The sequence below is a fragment of the Polypterus senegalus genome, chromosome 6, assembly GCF_016835505.1.
Source record: "Polypterus senegalus isolate Bchr_013 chromosome 6, ASM1683550v1, whole genome shotgun sequence".
NCBI classification, from domain to species: domain Eukaryota; kingdom Metazoa; phylum Chordata; class Cladistia; order Polypteriformes; family Polypteridae; genus Polypterus; species Polypterus senegalus.
The window spans coordinates 137,098,668-137,118,331 of NC_053159.1; the positions used below are offsets into that span (position 1 = coordinate 137,098,668).

The following is a 19,664-nucleotide window of genomic DNA, read 5'->3' on the forward strand; positions in this document are numbered from 1 at the left end:
GTTAATTCTGCAAGTGCCTGCCTATCATTTTGTATTTAAATAAAGTTCTCTATTTAAAAAAACACACACCATACTCATTTCCTGTAAAAGGCAGATTCTGTATTTTGTTAAGTTGTGAGATGCATGTTGTGGTTGTTCTGGTAGTATGATGTCCATCTTTCCAATTATGATGATAATCTGGGCAATTACAATCCTAAAGAAAAGTCCAAGACACAAATGATATTCTGTATATTTCTCCATGGCATTTAGAGCATGCATATTGTCAGCATCATCATCAGGAACCAAGAAAAAGGGAAGGGCAGCTGCTAGAAAACTCAAAACGTTTCAGTGCAAACCATTGTGCACGATGGGGTGTTTTGGTGTGGAAAGTATGCAGCTTGTCACATTTTTAAAACAATGCATTTCGCTCCTCTGTGGTGATATGGACCATAAAATGTAAATCATTTTATAGGTGCGCTGAAGCTGTGTTATGCAGCTGTGGAAAAAATGTGCAGAAATGCAGAATTGTTAACGAGGCTTTAAGAAACAATCATTTTTGCTTTATGTACCTTAAAAAACCCACACAACCCTAAAAACTATGTTTTATCTGAGTTTCACAATTGTAAAATTGCATGTGGAAATCATTTCCGTAGTAATTTAACGAAACTGTATAAGAAACAAAACAAAACTGTTTCACTAAACACAAAAGTCCAAGTACAAATTATTTTATTCTTTAACATGACCAGAAACTGAAACATCAAAAAGCTTCTAGCCGATCCAATCAATACCCATAAGGAGACTGCGCTGTACACTCAGCCCAATCAAACCTGAAGGCCACGTATCAAGCTGTTTGAAGTGACAGAAAAGGCTTTTGGACGTACCGTCTGTTATGAGAGCTCGGCTGGTCAAGATCCTCCCCAGCATGAACTTCACCACCGCCAGAATGACACAAAGGATCCCACTCAAAATGGAGACACTGAAGAGGAAGCCACCCTATGGAAGAAAAGAGGAAAACTTGTGAATATCAAAGCGCTAAAGGCAGCAAGCATTTCAGACGGCTGCGTCTAAACTAAGACAATTCTTCGTCCAGGAAACCACATGCAAAATAATAAAAACTTAAACTACGTGGCAATGCGTCAAGGTGATGTACAGTCAGACATGCATAGGTGTTACATGTTAAGGCTGAAAATCCCCCAGTTTGTGTCAATTCCACAGTCAATGATATCATCTATTAAGAAATTAAAAGTTGGCACTAAGTAGACTGGTTTTAACAGCAGCTAAAAATGTAATATTTTATCCGTTTTATTTAAACAATGCTCTGCACCTCCAGTGCCTCTTGATACTGGTGTTTCTCCTACTCCGTTCTCCATTTCCCATTCAGAGGTAACTCTTCGATGATTTGCCTTTTGCCAGTCAATTTTCCCTCAACTTCATCCGAAAATTCCACACAAAGTTTTAAATGAAGGCTAATATCTACTTTCTCACATTGTAAAATCACAAAAATTCAGATTCTTTCCCAACTTCCTGTCAACTTTCTGTCAATGGTAGAAACCATTGTGAGATTTGGTGCTACTCTACCTTATCGATTATATTGACAAACGGACAAATATATGTGAAAATAAGAACACGTTGAAACTGGATAGACAATCATTTTGTTAAGAAGAGCCTACATCACAAGCAGTTCATGAGTTGTGCTAGGTTGTTCGGCATGCTGAAGTCAAAAATGTCCCTTGAGTTAATGCCTTTCCAAGAAACATTTCTTCTTGTTCTTTTCTTTTTTCTAAAGTCTCTATTCTTACAAAGTTTGGTACATGTGAGATTTGGCCAGTTTTCTCACATTCTTTTATCCAAGCCCATCCTCCTCAGTTCTGAAATCCTTCTCTTATTTTCCCTTCTCAAATCCACCATGTTGTCCCAGTAGGTAGTCACGGGACTTTCTTGGCCTCTATGTTCTTCTAGCTTTGCGTCCATCACCCCCTTTTCTCATCTATCCTCCTGCATGTTCATTACATGACCTCCGTGACAGTCCCCATTAACAGTACCTCTTCCATCTCTGCATGTCTCTCCTCATCTTCCCAGTCAGTGCCACATCTGGGTGGATGTAATCCTACTCCTAATCCTGCATCTTCTGCAGAAGGTACAGCAGTGTATAGCAGCATTGGAGTTTTTTTAGAGACCTCCCTTTTCTCTACCAGTGTCTGATTTATCCTGTAAAGATCTGGTTTGTCTTGTTGATCCTTTTTGTAATTTTCAGGTGTACCCTACCATCCTATGGGTTACAGTACAAGATATCCACAAATTATCACCTGCTCCAACTGCCTGTCTCCACACTGCATCCTTATCTCTGCTATCTTCCATCTCTCTTTAGGCTGCCAGCAGATCCTTACTTACTGTTAACCACTTTATTAACCAGCCCAATCCTTTTCAACTCCTGCAGCACACATCAGACATTCCTACAGCCTCTCCTGGATCTCCGCCATCAGAACGATCCCATCAGCAAAGAGCAGGGCCTGCAGATGGGTGGGGAGGGTCTTCCTTGCATTTATTATACTGTATATGTCATTCATAAAGGCAACAATAAGCAGAGGACACAAGCTATCCCTTTGTCATGCTCCTTTCTATTATAAAAAGGGTTGAAAACAACTCCACTGGGCCCCATAATTTGTTGTGCTAATTTGTATAATTCCTTCAGTGAAGCTAATTCTTCCCACTTGTTCTCTCAGGCCTTCCAAATCTGTATTGTTGGCATCATATCAAAGTCGGCTTTAAGGTTAAAAAGGTTAGACACAACTCTCTTTTTCTCTCCACTCTACTGCCATCCTAAAATGGCTGCGCACGTGCTACTTCATGTCATGTCATTCATGTTTTACAACATCTGTTTCATAAAGATGCTAACCTTAATTTTATGATAAATGTTCATAAGAGGCACCTCTAGAACAATGTGTACTGTTGTACAGTATGTACGTACATTTCGGAGCGTCTCGATGCAATGATTCAAAACTGAAAAAGATTAATCCTCTTAATCTCAGCAACTGCAAGCTAAAGCTGGTGGCACATTCCACAACTTCCAGTCAGACTTGACAAGTGCAGCTGCTGATCTCATTGTCTTCAGAATGTAGGATTACATGACTAGGAATTACAGGGGATGACCAACTACATGGCTCTTTGACTGATTTCCAGCACAAGTTTACAATTCCCTTTTTTGTTGCAGTCTATATCATGCCCCTTGACAGAATTTGTGTTGTATAAATGCTTTCCAGGTAGGACAAGTTCAGCTGGAATCTTGGCCCTGTTTTTCCATTCTGTTGTGGTACCTGAAAGATGAGACGTCAGACAGATGAGCCTGTCTTCTGTTTGCAAAGTCCAAAACCCCCGTGTTCCTTATTCCTTGTCACTGCATTATATGCATTGTACTTCTGGGTGGATGTCCATTGGTTGTCAGCTCTGATCATGCACACAGACCCCACCCCCTATAATTTAAGACAAAATCAGCTTTAGGTGAGTTGCAGACAGGTTGGACTGAGTTGTTGAGTGTGTCACACTACACAACAGCTGGTCATGAGAGTGTACCGCAACTGCTCCCGACTCTCTGACGTTAGGTAAATGAAGTCTATAAGTGAATATCTCTGGAACAGTCCTCGAATGTTAGGTTGAGACATGCTTGATGGGTTTAAGATGGTGAATGTGGAGGTCATGTCAGCTGTTACTTTACCAAGGAGGTGTGAGCCCAGATGGAACCTGGTTAAGAATTTCCAGCACATAATAATGCACATGTCTTCTTACAAAGAGTTATGGAAAAATGCAAGGTATTATCTAGCAATGGAGTTGAAACTCAGTGTTGTGCATGAACTATAGTTCAAAAGAGCGCTTTCATTGAGCAAGCTCATTTTTCTAAGAACTTAACGTAACGTATTTGCAAGTGAAGAACTTGAATGTGAGCTAGTTCAGCTTTATGTGACACTAGCCAACCCGCGGTGTACCATACGCCACATAATCAGGCCGGTTTTTTAATGATTTTTAAGCACAGGGAGAAAATTAACATTTGAAAAATCGGTAATGTAATAAATCAACAAGAAAAGCAACATTGTAACAGGGGCTCATGCTTGTTGGGTTGTGTGATGGCGTTTGATGGCAGCCACAGCTCAATCTAACTTTCTCTCTTTCTTTCCTAGGTGACGAAGCGGAAGCGGAAGCGGAAGTAGAAGCAGACAATGGCCGACAGTGAGATGAATCGCGTTGCCATCGTTGTCGAGGAACTCCAGGCACTCGACAAACAGATTCAGAAACTCCTGTCTAGACGAAGGTACCTCAGAGACTTGAAGACTCGGCTGCTGGACAAACCACACCAAACAACGAAGCCGGCGTAACATCAACCCCACCTCGTGCCGCTCAAGTCCAAGGGCAAGTAAGCTTCGCACCCCCGCGCCTCGTAGGAACAACGCTGATGAAGACCTCGACGGGTTTCAGCTTTGCAGGCGGGGGTTCAAGGCTAGAACACCTCCAGCGGCACAGGCGAGCATTCAAATCCAGAATCGATTCGACCCTCTCCGCGTCCCCAGTCTGCCTTCAACCCCGGGTGATATAATCGTGGTAGGTGATTCCATTGTACGAAACCTGAATATCACGTGCCCTAATCAAAAATCCTTTGTTTCTTGTTTTCCCGGTGCTCGAGTTCGAGATGTGATGAGGCGGGCGCCGACCTTCTACCAGAAGCACAAGAGGGCAATTGGATCCATCATTCTACATGCCGGCGTAAACGACATAAGGCACCGAGAGTCAGAGGTTCTCAAGGCTGACTTCGCAGCACTAGTTGAAGACACGAAGGAGAGGACCCCATCCGCAAAAATCTTCATCTCGGGTCCACTACCTCTCGTCAGACGATCGCATGAATACTACAGTCGTCTGCTGGGTTTAAACAACTGGCTGAGAGGCTTCTGCGAGAATCAAGACATCGGGTTTATAGACAACTGGGATCTTTTTTGGGAAAGGCCGTGCTTCTTCAAGCGGGATGGACTGCATCCGAATAGATTTGGCGCCCGGGTCCTCTCCGAAAACATCGCTAAGGTAATTCGTCTATCTTGACTGTCTACTTCTACTGCTAACCCCTTACGTAATGCTACTGGTTTGATAGGACATAATGGCTTAACAGAGTCTTCCGTTAAAGTGCACATCATTAATAATCTAATAACAAATCTTAATGCACGTAAAAATCTAGGCAGTGCGGCAAAACACCAATAATTTAATTGAAATTACTACTTCAGATCAACACTGCATTAAGACTATAAAAACGGATTGTAGATTACATAAAAAGTACACACAGAGCGGCGTTAACAAAAATAACTTAATTTTTGTTCCGATTACCGATAACACGCATAAAATTCAGCTCTGCCCTTCAGAAACATTAAATATGGCACTATTAAATGTTAGAGCTTTAACTAACAAGACATTTTTTATAAACGATCTTATTAGTGATAGAAACATTGATTTTATTGCGCTAAATGAAACATGGCTTAATTCCAATGGGGCGGCAGTTTTAATCGAATCTGCCTCCGGATTACAGTTTTACTCGTGCGACCGCCAGGGAAAAGGGGGCGGTTTGGCAAACATTTACTCGAGCGATTAAAATGTAAAGATGTTAGTTTTGGTAAATTTAAGTCCTTTGAGTATCTCGCCGTTGTTATTCATGGAGATTCTCACGTTCTCGTATTATCCGTGTATAGACCTCCTAAATATAACGCGCCTTTCCTTGAGGAATTCTCTGACTTAATGTCAATTTTAGTTACAAACTATGATGCACTCTTAATAGTCGGCGACTTTAACTTTCATGTCGACAATCAGTGTGACCAAAAGGTAAAGGAATTCATGAACCTCCTGGACTCTTTTGATTTGAGGCAGCTCGTAAATCAGCCTACACATAAAGCAGGTCATACGTTAGACTTAGTGATTACTAAAGGACTTAAAGTTGATATAAAGCAGGTCACTGATATCGGTCTATCAGACCATTTCCTTCTACTATTTAATATAGAAATAAAGATAGAAAACGCTCATGAGAAGCATTTTGTTAAAAACGCTTCTTTGACTCATCAGCAGCTTTAAAACTTACAACTATTCTAAGCAATCAGTCCGTTTATAATGCCAGCTATAATAGCGAGGATAATGTAAATAGTAAAGTGGAAAACTTTAATTCTAAAGTAAGAACTGCTGTTGACATAGTTGCACCTGAAAAGACAGTTAAAAATCCTCTAGTACTGTTATTCCATGGAAGACCCAAAGAGTGTCTGATTTAAAAAGAACATGTCGTAGAGCTGAGCGTAAATGGAGGAAAACTAAACTAACTATCCACTATGAAATATTAAAAGTTAAAATAACAGAATACAATAACACTGTCCGTCTTGAGAGGCTGCTATTTCTCTAATATTATAAATAACAATGCTAGTAATCCCAGAGTCTTATTTTCAACAATTGACCGTCTGTTAAACCCAGGTAACACAAAGGAATGCCCACAGAATACTTCCAGTGAAACCTGTGAGAACATTGCTGTATTTTTCACTCAAAAAATTAATGATATTAGAGATAACATAGTATATCTCCCCAACACTGCAGAACCTCCAAAGCCCGGTACTCCGTTATAAACAAATTAAATGCTTTCACCAGGATAGATTTACCTGAATTACATAGTATAATCTCTCAACTGAAACCCTCCACCTGCGTCCTTGACCCAATACCAACCAGGTTTTTCAAAGAAATATCAGGCGTCTAATTGACAATATTCTGGACATAGTAAATTGTCATTAGATACGGGGTCTTTCCAGACTGTCTTAAGACTGCTGTAGTTAAACCCCTTCTTAAGAAACATAATCTTGACCCCTCTGCCTTTGAAAATTTTAGACCCATTTCTAACCTGCCCTTCTTAAGTAAATTTTAGAGAAGGCAGTCATTATGCAGTTAAATGACCACCTCAATAAACATGCTATTCTTGATACTTTTCAGTCAGGCTTCAGAACAAATCACAGCACAGAAACTGCACTTGTTAAAGTAGTAAATGACTTGCGGGTAAATGCAGACAGAGGCCATTTATCTGTTCTCATCCTCTTAGATCTGAGTGCTGCATTTGACACCATTGATCACAATATTCTTAGAAATCGCCTTAGTCAATGGGTGGGCCTCTCTGGCAGTGTCTTAAATTGGTTTGAATCCTACCTGGCAGGAGAAAATTCTTTGTGAGTTGTGGTAATCAAATCTCAAAGACACATGATATCCGATATGGTGTTCCACAAGGCTCTATCCTGGGTCCGCTGTTTTCTCAATCTACATGCTTCCGTTAGGTCAGATTATCTCAGGTTACAACGTGAGCTACCACAGCTATGCTGATGACACACAGCTGTACTTATCTATAGCACCTGATGACTCCGACTCTTTCGATACACTAACACAATGTCTTACTGGTATTTCTGAATGGATGAATAGTAATTTTCTCAAACTAAATAAAGAGAAAACTGAAATTTTGGTAATTGGCAATAATGGATTCAGCGAGGTTATCAGAAATAAACTTAATGCACTAGGATTAAAAGTTAAGACGGAAGTAAAAAATTTAGGGGTAACCGTTGACTGTAATCTGAATTTTAAATCGCATATTCATCAGACCACTAGGACAGCATTTTTTCACTTAAGAAACATAGCTAAAGTTAGACCTCTTATATCATTGAAAGATGCTGAGAAATTAATTCACGCTTTTGTTTTCAGTAGACTAGATTACTGTAACGCACTCCTCTCAGGACTACCCAAAAAGACATAAATCATTTGCAACGAGTGCAGAATGCAGCTGCTAGAATCCTAACTGGGAAAAGAAAATCCGAACACATTTCTCCAGTTTTGATGTCACTACACTGGTTGCCTGTGTCATTCAGGATTGACTTTAAAATACTGCTTATGGTTTATAAAGCCTTAAATAATCTCGCTCCATCTTATATATCGGAATGCCTGACACGTTATATTCCAAATCGTAACCTTAGATCTTCAAATGAGTGTCTCCTTATAATTCCAAAAGCTAAACTTAAAAGAAGTGGTGAGGCGGCCTTCTGCTGCTATGCACCTAAAATCTGGAATAGCCTGCCAATAGGAATTCGCCAGGCAAATACAGTAGAGCACTTTAAAACACTGCTGAAAACACATTACTTTAACATGGCCTTTTATAACTTCACTTTAACTTAATAACTCCTGATACTCTGTATGTTCAATTCTTCATAATAACTATTCATGGTGGCTCTAAAATCCGTACTGACCCCTACTCTCTCTTCTGTTTCTTTTTCCGGTTTCTTTGTGGTGGCGGCCTGCGCCACCACCACCTACTCAAAGCATCATGATGCTCCAACAATGATGGACTGAAAGCCAGAAGTCTACGTGACCATCATCATCAGGTCCTTCCATGAAAATATGATGATTTATGTTAGGTAGAATGCCCAGAGGGGACTGGGCGGTCTCTTGGTCTGGAACCCCTACAGATTTTTTTTTTTCTCCAGCTTTGGAGTTTTTTGTTTTTCTGTCCACCCTGGCCATCGGACCTTACTCTTATTCTATGTTAATTAATGTTGACTTATGTTTATTTTTTATTGTGTCTTCTATTTTTCTATTCATTTTGTAAAGCACTTTGAGCTACATTTTTTTTGTATGAATATGTGCTATATAAATAAATGTTGATTGATTGATTGATAACAATGCACGGAACGAACCAACACACAATCATCCGTGACTGAAAACTGGCGGAGCGCCATCGCTTGTGTGCCTACCTCCAACTTGTCACTTGAGTCGTTGTCGTCTTTGCACAGTCCAGATGCACCTGTGACTCACGTAGACTTTCCGTGTTCCTGCAGGAGCATCTAAGAACACGCATGTTTGTCGCGGACGCGAATTGCTGTATGTAGCGTGTAAAACAGTTTGCTATGGTGCATGCGTTTGTGCGTCGTAACCGAAAACTCGGTTTTTAAAGACTGCTTACTTCATTGTGTTTTGACCTCAGTTGTAATGGATTGTTTTAAGGATACCATGGGATACCCCTCGCAAATCGTTTTACACGCTGCATATGGCGATTCACCTCCGCGAGAAACATGACTCTATGAACAGTCAACGTGGCTCGGAGGTGCATGTGGCCTCTACGACAGACAAATATAAATGACGCCGTTTTTTCTATGTCGTCACGTCCGAGTTGGTGGGCGTGGCTCTGCGAGTTGTTGTCATATCCAATGGTCTTGGAGTTGGTGGGCGTGGCTCCTTCCTGCATGCGCCATAAGTGTCTTACTTGTCGACGGTTTAGTAAATCCACGCCCCTTACGGCGTGCTTTCCATGGGTGTCTTGCCTTAGTGAATTATATATATAGATTCTGGATCTGGTTTAGCTCCAAAATGAACAGTTGCCTTACCCGGTAATGTAGGGGTGGAGCCGAATCCAAATACAGTGTTTGGGATAAGCACAAATTGTGGATTTTTATGAAAATATTTTTCGTACAAATTTTTGCCATTTATTATTCAGAAAAAATAACATAAAATCAAATTGGTTCTATCTGTTTCTGCCTGTTCGTGCAGCCCTGCTGACACAAGCACATGGTGAAGCTATGCTTTCGCTTTTAGGAAACGTTGTACTTCACGAGGCCACTTTATATTTTACCCCGCTGGACAAGCAATATGTGACACGAATTTTGATCAGCAGTGTAATTTGACCAGCAGTGTAATAGGTTAGTACACCTACACGCTGGCTCCACAGTCATCATTCATGTCACACGGTTGAAAATAGAGCGGAAATTTATATGTATACTTGGATCTATTTTATTTCATTTTTTGACTGGGAGGATATTAGCATATATGGTTATACGTGTTTGTTGCTGGGTATAACTCAATAAAAGTGTATTGTATTTTATTCAAAAGCCCTATAATAGCCTAATATAAGCCATGCAAAATTGAAAAAAGTAAACTCATAGGTCAATTATTCTCAGTCCTTAAAAAATACAAAATGAACTGAACATGAACTACTTCAAAATTGAATAGGTCAACTATGAACGTGAATGTATTCATTTTAATCTGTGTGCACTGAACTTTGAGCTAGTTCTTGTGAGGTGTGAACTTGCACAACACTGTGAAAACTAACAGCCTGTACACTTTCAGATCTTGGTAAATTGTAAGATCTGGATGACCACTTTGGACTGACTAGTCCAAAAGAGTGAACCTTGTGGAGTTCACTTCAACGTGAGGTTGATAAAATCACAGCAATTTTCAGGAACTTTACCAAACTCCGCAAAATAAGGGGCGTAGTGGTGACTCTGAGGCTAAGGATCTGCGCTGGTATCCCGAAGGTTGCTTGTTCAAATCCCCATCACTGCCAAAAGAGATCCTACTCTGCTGGGCCCTTGAGCAAGGCCCTTAACCTTCAATTGCTCCAGGGGCGCTGTACGATGGCTGACCCTGCACTCTGACCCCAAGGGGTATGCGAAAACTAATACAAGAAATTGTATAAGGCGAAATAAACGAAAAAAAAAAGGCCTTGAAGTCAAAAGAGAAGGATGAACTGAGCTAGTTTTGAATGGATTATAATGCTGAAATTATTTTTTTAGGGTCCCTGAGGGCCAGAAAAGCATCTACCAACTATACTGAACTGATTATTGTGGCCAGAAATGTGACCTGAGTTGTGTGGCTACAGTGGTAACCACTGTGCCACCATGCCACAAACAACAGAAAGAGAGAGAATGAACACCACAAACAAATACAGCAAATAACCAAAAAGTAGCAACAATATAAAAAAAAAAATACAGATCATTGCACTCAGACAGTTCCAGTCTTTGGACACACATTAGCCATGCGACAAAGCAGCAGTGTGAGACGGCCACTTTCCAGTGTTTGAAATCACAGCTCCAGATGCAGCTGGAACGTCTTCTTTGTTCCTGATCTCTGTTCAGATGCTTTGAAGTGCCTTTTTCCATGAAGAAGATAGACATGCTTTGCAAACAGCAATAAATCTTTCATAATTTATAATTACGACAGGGTTGTGTGTATTTTCTTTGTCAGGGTGGAGGGCAGAGAGGGCTTCTTTATGGCTTGTTTTAGATGCAAATTAGCCATGCGGTGCTGCTACCACGTGTGGTAGGTAATATGAGGTCTGCAGCTGATTGGCAGCTTTTAAATAAGTAATCGCTGCACTCGCATCTTTGTGTGGGGGACGTGGTAGCGTGGTGAGTGCGGTCCCTGTGCGCAATGCTGGAGCAGATGGCCCCGTACTTAGTGCATAGGTGCAGGATCGCCCACAACCATAACTGACGCCGGGAGCTGCTGATTGCCACAGCTGTGCCATGAACCCATTTTAAAAAGGGAAGGGTGAGTGCGAGAGACAGAAGCAAAAATCAAGGAAGAAATAAACAAGAAGAGAACGGTGGTTAAAGGAAGAGAGAGAGAAAAAGGCAGGAAGCGGGATGAGCCGATGTATGTGAGCAAATTCGAGATTGGGTGAAGGCAGGCAGCTGGGAAGGAGAGCCCCTTGAGCAGAGCGAGTGCCTAACACCCACGGGCTGAAGGAAAGATCGCTGTGGTTGAGCATCTCAGGGAGTCAGACTGATGTGTGTCACACCATGGCACAGGGATCAGTGTTAAATATTCGGTGGCAGTACTCGTAATATTCTCACTGTGGTCAGCTATGTACTCTTCAAATGAAAATATTGCTTATTTATTTATTTGTTTGTTTTAATGCATGTGGGTAGAAGGCTCAAGTATTGATCAGTTGATGATATCACCTACGCCCGAAAAAGCTCAGCAACAATCTTACAATGCAGTTTTAAAGTTTTACACATGGCCGCTAAACCTCTGTGATGTCATGCTGGCTTCACAAAGCATTATGGGGCTCTGGGAAAAATATGACAAATTTACAGGAAAATATTCAGCAAAAAAAAGGGTCTCTGGCAATCAACTCATATTCACTGTGAAAAATACGTTGCTGAATTTTGCAGCTCAGCACTACTGACAAGCCTCTTGCAACAAATTATTTCTTATCTTTCCTTTCATGGTCAGGTAGAGAAAGCCTGGGGAGACCTGACCCTGTTTAAAGTGCAGTAAATCGTGCCTCTCACTTAGTGCTTACTGGCCAGATCTGTCCATCTCACTCTTTGGCTCCCCAAGATGAGTCTCTCTGCTCACACTTGAAAGGCCTCCCTATGAAACACGGGTGAGGAGTACATCAGGTAAACTGAGTTGTGTTTTCTGTTTTCGGTTAATTCCAAGTTGTGCATTTTAAACATTTTTGTAAATCAGAGAATGGCAACAAATGGCCATGCAAGTAAAAATTTCACTGGACAGTGCACGTTACAACACTACTAGTTAGTTATTAGAGGAGTTAAACAGCATGTTAAATGCAAAGTCATTATCCATCTGGGGGTGCACTATGTGACATCCTACAATCATCTGCTTGACTTCAGCCAATGACCTCATTACAATAACATCCATCCATCCATCCATTTTCTAACCCGCTGAATCCGAATACAGGGTCACGGGGGTCTGCTGGAGCCAATCCCAGCCAACACAGGGCACAAGGCAGGAACCAATCCTGGGTAGGGTGCCAACCCACCGCAGGACACACACAAACACACACTAGGGCCAATTTAGAATTGCCAATCCACCTAACCTGCATGTCTTTGGATTGTGGGAGGAAACCGGAGCACCCGGAGGAAACCCACGCAGACACGGGAGAACATGCAAACTCCACGCAGGGAGGACCCGGGAAGCGAACCCGGGTCTCCTAACTGCGAGGCAGCAGCGCTACCACTGCACCACCGTGCCGCCCCATTACAATAACATACTTAAAGTAAATGGTTTGTGCTCAAAGTAACAAGTTCGAAATATAATCAAAATCAATCATTCCATGTGCAGCTCAGGGCATGTGAAGTGAACACAATGCACCATATTTTCCATCAGCAGTTTTTTGGCAATGACTCTTGGACATGTCCTCTTCCTTGAATTGATCATGCTGAGCTCAGGCGTAAACTGAACCCAACCCTGTTAGCACAATGACCGCGAATCTCTCAGCCATCAAGGAAACGACGCACTGCAACAAACAATGATCATCGACCGTCTGCAGTGCCAACTTCAAGTTTAGCTTAACTTTTCAGGATTTCACTGCATTGTGCGTCTTTGGTGGGCTGGCACCTGTCCAGGGTTATTTCCTGCCTTGTGCCCTATGTGGGTATGAAAATAGAAGGAAGGATGGATTACCTTTAAGTCCGTAGCATCAGTCGTAGAAATTTGGGAAGAATGCCACTGTGAGATCTGTGCCTCTGCCATTAGGGATGATGAATTGCCATCAAGTGTAAATATAATCTTGGAATTTCTCCAAACATTCCTCTTTCAGTCTTTGCATTAATGCACAGGCTTAGCTCTTCTCATGTCTTAAATAAAAGATGTTGCCCTAAAATTGAACATTAATAATGCGGCCAATTCAATGTTCTCCTGTTCACATATTAACTTAGAAAAATCCTGCCTTTGTTTCACCTTAACTTTCTGAAGAAGGTCATCCATTTTTAGGCTCCAAAAACATTTTGTAATCTTGTCCTTAAGTCTTTTATTTGATATTTTTATGAAGAAACGAATCCCCATATTCTGAAGAAGCTTCCTTTAGAAATCTGCGAAAAAGACAAGATGCCGTCTGTAAAGGTCAGTCGTTTTATGATCATCCAGCTGGTGACAAAACTTTGATGTACAATGCAGTGACAGGAATTACATTTAGGCTGAACATCACTGGAATGAGCTGAGAACCCTTTGTCCATGCCTGTCAGGACAGCGGTGTGTTGGTTATTTTTGAAAAATCTTGGAAATATCAGTTCATTCCTTTTCTTGAAAATATAAAAATGCAGAAATCATCTTGGGTCTGGTACAGTCCTGAGAAGAAGCACTCAGCAGAGTAGATCCCAGCTGAAGACACTGGCAGGAGCCCATTCACTGGTCAGGTTGGCTTTAAGGACACCTTGATGGTGCCGAGGCTCTTCATTCGCCAGTAATTGTTCTGATTTCTGCCAGGACCCAAAGGTGATTAACTGTTAATCTGTTGCGGACTTCAGAAGTGTCTCTGCACATGCTATGATTTTAACTCCATTGGACTCCATTGGTCTTGCTCTTCTTCTTCTTTCAGCTGCTCCCGTTAGGGGTTGCCACAGCGGATCATCTTCTTCCATATCTTCCTGTCCTCTGTATCTTGCTCTGTTTCACCATCACCTGCATGTCCTCTCTCACCACATCCATAAACCTTCACTTAGGCCTTCCTCTATCCCTCTTCCCTGGCAGCTCTCCTTCTCCCAATATACTCAGCATCTCTCCTCTGCACATGTACAAACCAACAAAATCTCGCCTCTCTGACTTTGTCTCCCAACCGTCCAACCTGAGCTTACCCTCTAATGCACTCATTTCTAATCCTGTCCATCCTTATCATACCCAATGCAAATCTTAGCATCTTTAACTCTGCCCTCTACAGCTCTGTCAGTGCCACCATCTCTCTGGTCTTGCTCTCTTTGTATTAATTAAACTGATTATGAAGAGAGAATACTTGGAAATTTTTTCAGGCTTCTAATTCTGTGGTACAAACCATCTGGCCAAATCCTTCACAGACAGGATGGTGGAAGCATCCTTCCATTTTACTCTTTTCCATAATGTTATTAATAGTCCTTTTCTATTTTGCCACTGCTTCCCATCTAATGATGGATTCCTAACTGAAGCTGTTACTTGGGTTCATCACAACCTCTTAAGACCACTTGTTTTACCATTTGCCTTCCAAAAGCAGTTGGTAGCTTGATGGTGTACTCTGAAGCACCATCCATAAAGAAATTGACATGTTACTGCCCATCAGCACTAGAGCACTGGGCTCAAGTCCTACTCGGGTCCTGTTATGAGTGGGTGTGAGTGCATGCATAAGGGGCATCCTGCTCCCAGAAACCCATAGTGAGCTAAGTAAGCAGAGTAAGTGAATGGGTGGATCATGAGATGTTAACACTCCAGCACCCAATCCTGGCCCAATGAAGGCCTCCACACATCTAGGGTGGATGTTTCTACGGGTTTTATGATTCTTCTCCTACATCAGAAAAAACCTTTTGTTTGACAACTCTAAAATGTTTTTGTGCAAGAGAGTGTGAGTTTAAGCGTGAAGGTTCTCGCCGATGAATGGCCAAACTGTCTATTGTGATCTTTGGCTTGTGCTCAGTGTTGCCAGGATGGATTCTGACTCATGGTGATGCTGAAGAGGACTAAGCAGTCATGGATAATGGAGGATTGGAATAACACATTTCTTAAGTAGAACCCTAATCCTCAGTTGGTGTGTACTTGAGTGTGTCGTCTTCATCGTACCGAACTCCTACCAGGACAGCCTTGAGCTCCCTGTGACTCCCTAACCAATAAAGTAGTTTTAGAAAACTGAGCAGTGAAAGAAGTTGTGTTTCGTTATGACTGCCATGTGCTTCAAGTAAAGAACACATTTTAAATCAAGTTGCAGGGACTTATAGGGACATAACATAAGAAAAATCAGAGAAAGACAATGTCATATCACTGAAGGCTGGTCACCCATTCATCAAGTTTAAAGAGAGAACAGGCAGTTCAGTGTCACCAACACAGAAAATCTCCAAGCATAGATGGTTCCATGCCTGCGTATGTAGAAATCAGGTGGGACATGAAGAATTGTTTTTGTTTAGCCAAATATTCTAACAAGAAGAAAGCTCCAAATGCATTTTGTATAACGGTGTTAATGTGCTTGGCAATCATTTCTGGCTATGGTTGTCATGATGTCACAGGTCATGTGACACATATACCTAGTGTCATGCATTTGAGCCTGGGGACCACCTTCCAAGCTCAGACAAGGTAAGCAATACCACCCCAAGACAAGAGGTGGCGCTGTCACTAACAATGTCTACTCTTTTGCCTCAGCGCAGATCCGAAATTTGAGGAGGTTGGCTAACACTCCCCACTGTGACGGTGCAGGACCTGCTCCAGGCTCCCTCTTCCAGTTTTGGGATCCTCTTGAACCCAACACCGTCGGTAAGGTAACTGGATGAGCTGGCAGATGAGGAGAAATCACACTGGGAGCAAGGGGATAGTGTAAAAGTGATCAGTGCTTTTATTAAAAACAAACCAAATAGCATCCAAAGTGCAGTGCTTCAAGAACGTTTCAATAAGCAAATAATCCATAAAAGCAGGTGCAATAAGTAAAGGTTAAAAAACAATAAATAATCCTTTAAAACGAGGATAAAAATCAATGGGCTGGAAGTTGTCCCTTTTAAAAAAGAAAAAAAAACCCGGTGCCTTCTTCCTTCTAACTGGTGGCTCCCCTGCTCATCCCATACAGGCCTTGCAACAGGGCAGTTGCCCTTCAAACTGGTTTGGTAGCCTTTCGTCCCCCGGCTATGTACAGCTCCCTCACTGGACCGAGACTTGGGTTCCCTCAACAGCCAGGGTGTTCACACTGGGACTCAACCTACCCAAGCCTCCCCGATTTCTGCAGCCTTCCGTGGCGAGCCGTCAACCTTTCTTGGTCACTTCAGCTCCTTGAAATCGTTCAGCTACAGCGGCCACTTCCAACTGCCTCTTCGAGTGTCGGCCACACACTCCTTCCCTGCTGTCTCGCTTACTCCTGCACCAGCTCTTAGTGCCTCCTTCTTCTTCCTCTAATCTCCTCTCTCTTTCTCTTTTCTTTCTTCTCCCAGCACTCGCCCTTCTCCTTATTTTATGTGGGGATGTGGCACATGTGTGGCGATTAGCACCTCTTGGCATCAATTATGGCCACGGGTGACCCTGCACCTGAGCACCTGTGTGGAAACATCCTCGCTGAATTGCGCCCAGGAACTGCTCCTGTCACACTACCATACCATCTCCTTACTTATTATTTATTTAAAAACTGGCCATCTGTTGAGAGCTGCGGTCCTGCTGTATCACCCCAAACTCCATTCACACTCACCAGGCCCCTTCTAGCAGAGCTGCCATAAAAACTAATGAGACCTAAAGAATGGCACCAGAATTCTAACTAGCACTGCTGAGGATGGAGCTCCCGATGAAGCCTTAAGCATGATATTTGAATGACATTTTTTTATATTAGAAATTGACAAAAATAATCAAAAATTCATAATTCATTTATATTGGTGTCATGTAATTAAAGAAAAAAAATGTCAAAGTGACAAAGTTAGCGGGTGAAGCAACTTCAGAACAGGCTAAAGCTAGCGTGTTGCTGTGGAGGCCCTATTGGCGGTCTGACATTACATTCATTTTATAGCTATTCATTATTATAGGAGCTTTATTTTTTATTTATTTATTTATCTATCTATCTATCTATCTATCTATCTATCTATCTATCTATCTATCTATCATCTGATATACAGTACAGGCCAAAAGTTTGGACACACCTCCTCATTCAATGTGTTTTCTTTATTTTCATGACCATTTACAGCACTCCATCACTCTCCTTCTTGGTCAAATAGCCCTTACACAGCCTGGAGGTGTGTTTGGGGTCGTTGTCCTGTTGAAAAATAAATGATCGTCCAACTAACCTGACTTCTGCACAACACAACTGCTGGTCCCCAACCCCATTGATAAAGCAAGAAATTCCACTAAATAACCCTGATAAAGCACACCTGAGAAGTGAAAACCATTTCAGGTAACTACCTGTTGAAGCTCATCGAGAGAATGCCAAGAGTGTGCCAAGAGTGTGCAAAGCAGTAATCAGAGCAAAGGGTGGCTATTTTAAAGAAACTAGAATATAAAACATGTCTTCAGTTATTTCACCTTTTTTTGTTAAGTACATAACTCCACATGTGTTCATTCATAGTTTTGATGCCTTCAGTGAGAATCTACCAATGTAAATGGTCATGAAAATAAAGAAAACACATTGAATGAGGAGGTGTGTCCAAACTTTTGGCCTGTACTGTATATCCATCCATCCATTTTCTAACCCACTGAATCCGAACACAGGGTCACGGGGGTCTGCTGGAGCCAATCCCAGCCAACACAGGGCACAAGGCAGGAACCAATCCTGGGCAGGGTGCCAACCCACCGCAGTGTACTGTATATTTCATTTCAATTTATCTATCATATACCATCTTTCATATGTGTAAAATAAAACGCAGAACACATAAACCCAAAAGACCCCATAAACACTTGATGAGAAGCCTTTTGTGAATTTTCCCCCAAATATTTCCTCCTAGGCGTCATTCCTACACTCTGCTCAGGCTTTTTCAGCATATAAGGAAGCCTAACAGTGAAAAAAGATACTGCATTATTTATTTGACTTAATTTTCAGCTGAGAGGTTCCATAAAACAAACTGCCATCAGTTCACAGACTCCTGTTTCACACACACACACAGACAGACAGACACACAGACAGACAGACAGGCAGGCAGACAGACACACAAGTCAAGTTTTGGAGTTAACAGCATTACAAAGGCAGGTGAATACATCATGTCAAGTAGAAAGCATCATCATTAATGTTTTAGCAGAGGGAGGGAAAGGCCACAAAGCAGAGCTTTTCTATGAGCGCTGACTAAAGCTCAGACGCGTCTATTTTTATCTTCAGCCTACATGCGTCAGAATTTCTTAATAGGATCCCGGTGGAGTGAGAATTCTCAGGAGCCAAATGTTGCAGCTTTGATTAAAAAGAAAGTCACAGGCTTTTTTCTTAAAGACAGCAGCAGCTTTTATGCTCTCAGGTTCAGTCGCTTTGCGCACGCCTCAGTAAGTGTGTGTGGCTGTATGTAAGTTACTTAGCTCCTCTTTATTATCCAGTTGTGTATTGTTGCCTGATTACGGATGTGTAAATTAAATTTTACACAATTTTTGGCAGTATTCACGTCATACAACAATGTCTGTGGGAAAAGCTACGTATTCCGCCATGTTACCATGAGGCAAAGATGATTTTTTTTCCTCCAGTGATGAATGACAATGAATGAAAACTTGTGCAAAATGGGGCTTGCGTGTGTCTCTGCTCAGGATGCCCTTGCCCTCCAGCCACATGTTTTACCTGAGACAGCCGCAGTGGTGGGACAGCTCTATTGGCCAATCAGGTTTCTAACTATGGAGGGGGGCCAAAAATGGCAGGTGTTTTTTTATTACTCCCAGCCTCCTCCACTGCACTTGTCCCTCACATTTCACTTGCACTCTCCGCTCTCCTCAAGTCAGGACATTGGGATGTGAACTCTGGACCTTTGGATTCTACACAAGCCTTGCTTTACCATTACAGAGAACTTGAGACAGAGTGGGCTGATTTCTCACCGGTGACCGTGCAAAACTTCAAGTCTCAGTTAGAAAGCAACTCCCTTGTTATAGAGAAAATGTTTAGGAAAAGATTCCATAGTTAAAACCAAGTACTGACTGCCACTGCTATTTTAAGAAACTAAAGACAGGAGATTTTTTTCTTGGTTGGTTTGGTGCAATTCTTCCATTTTGTTCTGGGAATCCAAGATACACACTATATTCTTATTGTATTGAAGCTTTTATTTATTTGTTTCAGTAATTACGTTTGCTAATTTTGTTCAAGCCTATTTCTCTTATTTCAGATCTGTTTTAGGAGCCGTGTTCACTTTAGGCAGGCAGTGGACAGCTAGCTGAGAGGAGCTTTGTAGGCTTGACCATAAGGCTTTACAATTTTATCTTACTTACCTTCTCCGTCTTGTGACAGTTTTATTTACTGTATA

At 41.8% G+C, this 19,664-nt stretch overlaps 1 protein-coding gene across 1 annotated transcript in view; it reads right to left on the reverse strand.

The window, feature by feature from the left end:
* The window catches only part of LOC120531682 (transmembrane protein 163-like), a 319,701-nt gene that overhangs the window by 24,375 nt on the left and 275,662 nt on the right, over window positions 1-19,664 (reverse strand). The window contains exon 6 of the mRNA XM_039757306.1: window positions 861-972. Within this exon, the coding sequence (XP_039613240.1) occupies window positions 861-972 (112 nt within the window). The remainder of the gene's footprint in view (window positions 1-860; window positions 973-19,664) is intronic.